General features: G+C 37.6%; 2 protein-coding genes across 2 annotated transcripts in view; both read left to right on the top strand.

Moving 5' to 3' along the window:
• LOC107472310 (40S ribosomal protein SA-like) overlaps positions 1-2,767 on the top strand; it is a 3,255-nt gene extending 488 nt beyond the window's left edge. Inside the window, exons 2-5 of the mRNA XM_021134452.2 lie at positions 1,073-1,335; positions 1,509-1,706; positions 2,162-2,387; positions 2,685-2,767. Of these exons, the coding sequence (XP_020990111.2) occupies positions 1,073-1,335; positions 1,509-1,706; positions 2,162-2,387; positions 2,685-2,767 (770 nt within the window). The remainder of the gene's footprint in view (positions 1-1,072; positions 1,336-1,508; positions 1,707-2,161; positions 2,388-2,684) is intronic.
• A 444-nt stretch (positions 2,768-3,211) lies between these two features.
• Positions 3,212-5,976, top strand: LOC107472315 (40S ribosomal protein SA-like). The gene is made up of 7 exons (XM_052257756.1): positions 3,212-3,365; positions 3,851-4,113; positions 4,446-4,487; positions 4,749-4,946; positions 5,065-5,105; positions 5,391-5,596; positions 5,894-5,976. Exons 1-7 carry the CDS (start codon positions 3,212-3,214, stop codon positions 5,974-5,976), a joined length of 987 nt encoding a protein of 328 aa, XP_052113716.1.
• Positions 5,977-6,800: the final 824 nt, after the last annotated feature.

Below are 6,800 nucleotides of genomic sequence, written 5' to 3' on the forward strand. Positions count from 1 at the left end.
GTTAGGGGTTGGGGGTTGAGGGTTGAGGGTTTGGGATTTTGGGTTTGGGATTTAGGATTTGGGGTGTAGGGTGTAGGGCTTAGGGCTTAGGCTTATGGCTTAAGGCTTAGGGGTTAGAGCTTAGGGCTTAGGGCTTATGGTTTAGGGGTTAGGGCTTAGGGCTTAGGGGTTAGGGGTTAAGGGTTTGGGGTTTAGAGTTTGGGGTTTAGGGATTTAGGGATTAGGATTTGGGGGTTAGGGGTTAGGGTTTATGGGTTTAGGGTTTAGGGGTTTGGGGTTAGGGATTATGGTTTAGGGTTTAGGGTTTAAGGTTTAGGATTTAGGGTTTAAGGTTCTAGGGTCTTAGGGGTTCTAGGGTCTTAGGGATTCTAGGGTCTTAGGGTTCTAGGGTATTGCTACGAATCTCTCAAGAGACCAACTCTCCTCCCGAACGATGGCCACTTCTGCCGCCACAACGGCTGCAGTGTCGCACCAGCTCTCGCAGAAGGAGCAAGACATCCAAATGATGCTCGCAGCTGAGGTTCATCTCGTAACCAAAAACTGCGACTTCCAGATGGAACGCTACGTTTTCAAGCACCGCAATGATGGTAACCCACGCTTCTTTTGATATTTTCTTTGGGGTTATACGACTAGTTTAGTTCTTGAAATCTAATGAAGAACACATATTTGTGTAGTTTATTTGGGGTCTAGATACTCCTTGCTCTTCAATGGGTTTAGCATTTTTTTTTCTATTTATCTTTTTGTGTGTAGGGTTCTTTTTTTGGGAGACATTTTTATTAATTTGTTATAGACTAGTGTTTGTCAATTGTTCTCGATTTGGTTTGTGCTATTGATTGAAAGGGTCAATTTAATTATTAATAAGGATTTTGACATGAATATGTGTACTTGCATTATCACATTGTTTTCAAAACAGCTTATTATCATAATTTTACCAATGAGTTTCTGATGAAAAAGCAACTTCTGTCCCAAAATTTATGAAACATATACACGCCTTTAATCTTTCCGATGCTTCCCTTTGCAGTAGGAAAATATTTTTATGGCTTGGTTGATTTTTCGTATTCCTTATCCCCAGGTATTTACATAATTAACCTTGGCAAGACATGGGAGAACCTCCAACTTGCTACTAGGATTATTGTTGCCATCGAGAACCCTCACGACATCATTGTTCAGTCTGCTAGGCCATATGGTAAGAGGACAGTCTTGAAGTTTGCCCAATACACGGGTGCGAATGCAATTGCTGGAAGGCACACTCCTGGAACATTCACTAATCAGATGCAGACATCCTATAACGAGCCTCGCCTACTCATTCTGACTGATCCAAGGACTGATCATCAGGTGCCACTTTTTTTAGATGTTTGAAACTTATTTTTTTCATTTGTGTTGAGTGTAGTGGTGTATGTTGTTTCACAATTAATTGTCAATATGTTTTTATGGGAGTTTGAAATTCTGTTATTAGTTTATCTCATTTTGAGTTTGCTTTTCTATTTTTTTTTTTAAAATATGTGCAGCCCATTAAGGAAGGTGCTCTTGAAAATATTCCAACGATTGCCTTCTGCGACACTGATTCTCCGATGCGCTATGTTGATGTTACCATTCCTGCCAATAACAAGGGGAAGCACTGTATTGGTTGTCTGTTTTTGTTATTAGCAAGGATGGTTCTGCAGATAAGGGGTACTATTCGTCCAGGGCTTAAGTGGGATGTGATGGTAAACTAATTTTGCTCTTAACGAGTTGAACTATTATTATTTTGTAGCTCTTTTAGATTTATTGTGAGTTGCTCAATGTCTGCATTGCAAATATTTCATCTGGTATGCACTTTTTTAGAACAATCTTTCTTGCAGTACATACAGGTGTAAAAAATTTGGGTAATTCACATGATAAAATAGTTTGGGGTTCAAAATTATACAGATGTTCTAAACCAATTTTGTTACATGCCTGTTCTAAACAATCTAAAAGGTGTTTAGGACAGGAATGTAGCAAAAATTAGTTTAGAACATCTGCATAATTTGAACCCCAAACTATTTATTCATCTGAATTACCAACCCCAAACTATTTATTCATCTAAATTACCCAAAAATTTCATATTTTATCAAAAGATAGTAGTCTTATTATGTTGTTTCCTTTGAACTTTAGCTAAATTATGTCGACTTTTCTTGTGTAGGTGGATTTATTCTTCTATAGAGAACCTGAAGAGGCCAAGCAACAAGAGGAGGAGGAATTACCAGCTGCCCCAGTATATGCCATTCAAGATTTTGGTGCTACTGGCATTGCCGGCTTCCCTGCAGCTGATGGGGAATGGGGGGCTGTTACAGCTGAACAATCCTGGACTGAACCAGTTCCTCAACAACCCATTGCAGCTGCACCTGCTAACTTGGCCCCAGACGCCGGTAAGAATAATTGTTTCCACTCTGGATCTGTTAGTCACATGCGTGATTTAAGTTCAATTTTATCTATTGAAATTTTTTGTCTATCAAGTCTTTGTATTTGTTCTCCCATTAGTCTGTTAAATTTGATGCAACATAATTGTCGCATTTGCTTCTAATATGTTCTAGTCAAATAATTCTGGATTGTTGTTGTGTTGAATCGTTCTCCCTCAATATGCAAGAAAATCGGTATGCCTTACCATAGTTCTGTCGGAAGCTGTGATGGCAATATATTTGACCTAAGTTCTTTTGTATCCGCAGCTGCAGGTGATTGGAAGCCAGTTCCAGCTCCACAGGCTTCCGTTCCTGCATCCATAGGTGTTGCCCCCACTGGCTGGGAATAAGCACTCTTAAGATTTAAGCACAACTCATCAAAATTGTTCTGAAGAATTTTCTCTTCCTTTAGTGATGTATATTGACACGATTTTTAACAAAACTGTTATTTTAGAGAGTACAGTTTGTTTTATGTTCTTATTTAGTGATTAGGGTTTAGGGGTTAGGGCTTAGGGGTTAGGGGTTTGGGGTTTAGGGTTTAGGGTTTAGGGATTTGGGGGTTATGGTTTGGGGTTTAGGGGTTATGTTTAGGGGTTAGGGTTTAGGGGTTTAGGGTTTAGGGTTTAGGGGTTTGGGGTTAGTGGTTATGGTTTAGGGGTTAGGGTTTAGGGTTTAAGGTTCTAGGGTCTTAGGGGTTCTAGGGTCTTAGGGATTCTAGAGTCTTTGGGTTCTAGGGTTTAGGTTTCTAGGGTATTGCTACGAATCTCTCAAGAGACCAACTTTCCTCTCCAACGATGGCCACTTCCGCCGCCACAACCGCTGAAGTGTCGCACCAGCTCTCGCGGAAGGAGCAAGACATCCAAATGATGCTCGTAGCTGAGGTTCATCTCGAAAGCAAAAACTGCGACTTCCAGATGGAACGCTACGTTTTCAAGCGCTGCAATGATTGTAACCCACGCTTCTTTTGATATTTTCTTTGGGGTTATACCACTAGTTTAGTTCTTGAAATCTAATGAAGAACACATATTTGTGTAGTTTCTTTGGGGTCTAGATACTCCTTGCTCTTCAATGGGTTTATCATTTTTTCTTCTATTTATCTTTTCGTGTGTAGGGTTCTTTTTTTGGGAGACATTTTTATTAGTTTGTTATAGACTAGTGTTTGTCAATTGTTCTCGATTTAGTTTGTGCTATTGATTGAAAGGGTCAATTTAATTATTAATAAGGATTTTGACATGAATATGTGTACTTGCATTATCACATTGTTTTCAAAACAGCTTATTATCATAATTTTACCAATGAGTTTCTGATGAAAAAGCAACTTCTGTCCCAAAATTTATGAAACATATACACGCCTTTAATCTTTCCGATGCTTCCCTTTGCAATAGGAAAATATTTTTATGGCTTGGTTGATTTTTCGTATTCCTTGTCCCCAGGTATTTACATAATTAACCTTGGCAAGACATGGGAGAACCTCCAACTTGCTACTAGGATTATTGTTGCCATCGAGAACCCTCACGACATCATTGTTCAGTCTGCTAGGCCATATGGTCAGAGGGCAGTCTTGAAGTTTGCCCAATACACGGGTGCGAATGCAATTGCTGGAAGGCACACTCCTGGAACATTCACTAATCAGATGCAGACATCCTATAACGAGCCTCGCCTACTCATTCTGACTGATCCAATGACTGATCATCAGGTGCCACTTTTTTTAGATGTTTGAAACTTATTTTTTTCACTTGTGTTGAGTGTAGTGGTGTATGTTGTTTCACAATTAACTGTCAATATGTTTTTATGGGAGTTTGAAATTCTGTTATTAGTTTATCTCATTTTGAGTTTGCTTTTCTATTTTTTTATTTTTTAAAATATGTGCAGCCCATTAAGGAAGGTGCTCTTGGAAATATTCCAACGATTGCCTTCTGCGACACTGATTCTCCGATGCGCTATGTTGATGTTACCATTCCTGCCAATAACAAGGGGAAGCACAGTATTGGTTGTCTGTTTTGGTTATTAGCAAGGATGGTTCTACAGATGAGGGGTACTATTCGTCCGGGGCTTAAGTGGGACGTGATGGTAAACTAATTTTTGCTCTTAACGGATTGAACTATTATTATTTTGTAGCACTTTTAGATTTATTGTGTTTTTCATTTTCCATCACGTGCCACTTTTTTTAGATGTTTGAAACTTATTTTTTTCACTTGTGTTGAGTGTAGTGGTGTATGTTGTTTCACAATTAACTGTCAATATGTTTTTATGGGAGTTTGAAATTCTGTTATTAGTTTATCTCATTTTGAGTTTGCTTTTCTATTTTTTTATTTTTTAAAATATGTGCAGCGCATTAAGGAAGGTGCTCTTGGAAATATTCCAACGATTGCCTTCTGCGACACTGATTCTCCGATGCGCTATGTTGATGTTACCATTCCTGCCAATAACAAGGGGAAGCACAGTATTGGTTGCTTGTTTTGGTTATTAGCAAGGATGGTTCTGCAGATGAGGGGTACTATTCGTCCAGGGCTTAAGTGGGATGTGATGGTAAACTAATTTTGCTCTTAACGGGTTGAACTATTATTATTTTGTAGCTCTTTTAGATTTATTGTGAGTTGCTCAATGTCTGCATTGCAAATATTTCATCTGGTATGTACTTTTTTAGAACAATCTTTCTTGCAGTACATACAGGTGTAAAAAATTTGGGTAATTCACATGATAAAATAGTTTGGGATTCAAAATTATACAGATATTCTAAACCAATTTTGTTACACGCTTGTCCTAAACAATCTAAAAGGTGTTTAGGACATGCGTGTAGCAAAAATTAGTTTAGAACATCTGCATAATTTGAACCCAAACTATTTATTCATCTGAATTACCCAAAAAATTTCATATTTTATCAAAAGATAGTAGTCTTATTATGTTGTTTCCTTTGAACTTTAGCTAAATTATGTCGACTTTTCATGTGTAAGTGGATTTATTCTTCTATAGAGAATCTGAAGAGGCCAAGCAACAAGAGGAGGAGGAATTACCAACTGCCCCAGTATATGCCATTCAAGATTTTGGTGCTACTGGCATGGCCGGCTTCCCTGCAGCTGATGGGGAATGGGGGGCTGTTACAGCTGAACAATCCTGGACTGAACCAGTTCCTCAACAACCCATTGCAGCTGCACCTGCTAACTTGGCCCCAGACGCCGGTAAGAATAATTGTTTCCACTCTGGATCTGTTAGTCACATGCGTGATTTAAGTTCAATTTTATCTATTAAAATTTTCTATCTATCAAGTCTTTGTATTTGTTCTCCCATTAGTCTGTTATATTTGATGCAACATAATTGTCACATTTGCTTCTAATATGTTCTAGTCAAATAATTCTGGATTGTTGTTGTGTTGAATCGTTCTCCCTCAATATGCAAGAAAATCGGTATGCCTTACCATAGTTCTGTCGGAAGCTGTGATGGCAATATATTTGACCTAAGTTCTTTTGTATCCGCAGCTGCAGGTGATTGGAAGCCAGTTCCAGCTCCACAGGCTTCCGTTCCTGCATCCATAGGTGTTGCCCCCACTGGCTGGGAATAAGCACTCTTAAGATTTAAGCACAACTCATCAAAACTGTTCTGAAGAATTTTCTCTTCCTTTAGTGATGTATATTGACACGATTTTTAACAAAACTGTTATTTTAGAGAGTACATTTTGTTTTATATTCTTATTTGTTTAATCCTTCATAGATACTCAATATATTGAGAAAATTAGTGATCAATATCCGACATTCTTCGTTCTAATCAACATAACCTTTAAAGTAGCATGGACATAATTGAACATACTGTTTACATCAGCTCTCTCTGATATTACATTGATGATCAATTTTCTTTACTAAAGTATTTCTTGTATTTCTTTAGGGTGTCTTTGAAAATTCAAATAACTGGAAATAATTTAATTTGTAAATCAAATCTTATATTTGGAATAGATAAAATTTAAGAATTGATTTGATTTTTAAATATATGAAATTTACAATTAAGATCAAGTTTGAGGTAGCAGTTTTGGGGTGTTTATTAGTGGTGATGAAAAACTATGGGATAAATAAAAATTAAATTATTATATAAATATTTAAATCAACTTATTTTTTATTTTACATAAATTTAAATATACTTCATTTTAGTTCATTTCATTTCGAACGAAATGAAATTGATTTTAAAAATAGTTTCAAATACACTTTTATGTAAAGTACACTATTGAACCAAAATTGATATGCTTGTATTATTGACAAGTTGACCAAATTACATCAAGTAATACTACGGTGAGTGAATGTCGTTCTCACGATGATTACGGGTGGCAAGTTTGCCCCAACTCGCCTCGCCCCGCCTAGGCCGTTCCATAAACGGGGCGGGCCGACCCGTCCCGCC

This window comes from Arachis duranensis, chromosome 2 (genome assembly GCF_000817695.3).
Source record: "Arachis duranensis cultivar V14167 chromosome 2, aradu.V14167.gnm2.J7QH, whole genome shotgun sequence".
Classification (NCBI taxonomy): Eukaryota; Viridiplantae; Streptophyta; class Magnoliopsida; order Fabales; family Fabaceae; genus Arachis; species Arachis duranensis.

Coding starts and splice junctions, on each gene's coding strand:
- LOC107472315 (XM_052257756.1), top strand. CDS start 3,212: ATGGCCACTTCCGCCGCCACAACCGCTGAAGTGTCGCACCAGCTCTCG. Junction 4,114..4,445: donor ATCCAATGACTGATCATCAG/GTGCCACTTTTT, acceptor ATGGTTCTACAG/ATGAGGGGTACTATTCGTCC. Junction 5,106..5,390: donor TACAGGTGTAAAAAATTTGG/GTAATTCACATG, acceptor ATTCTTCTATAG/AGAATCTGAAGAGGCCAAGC.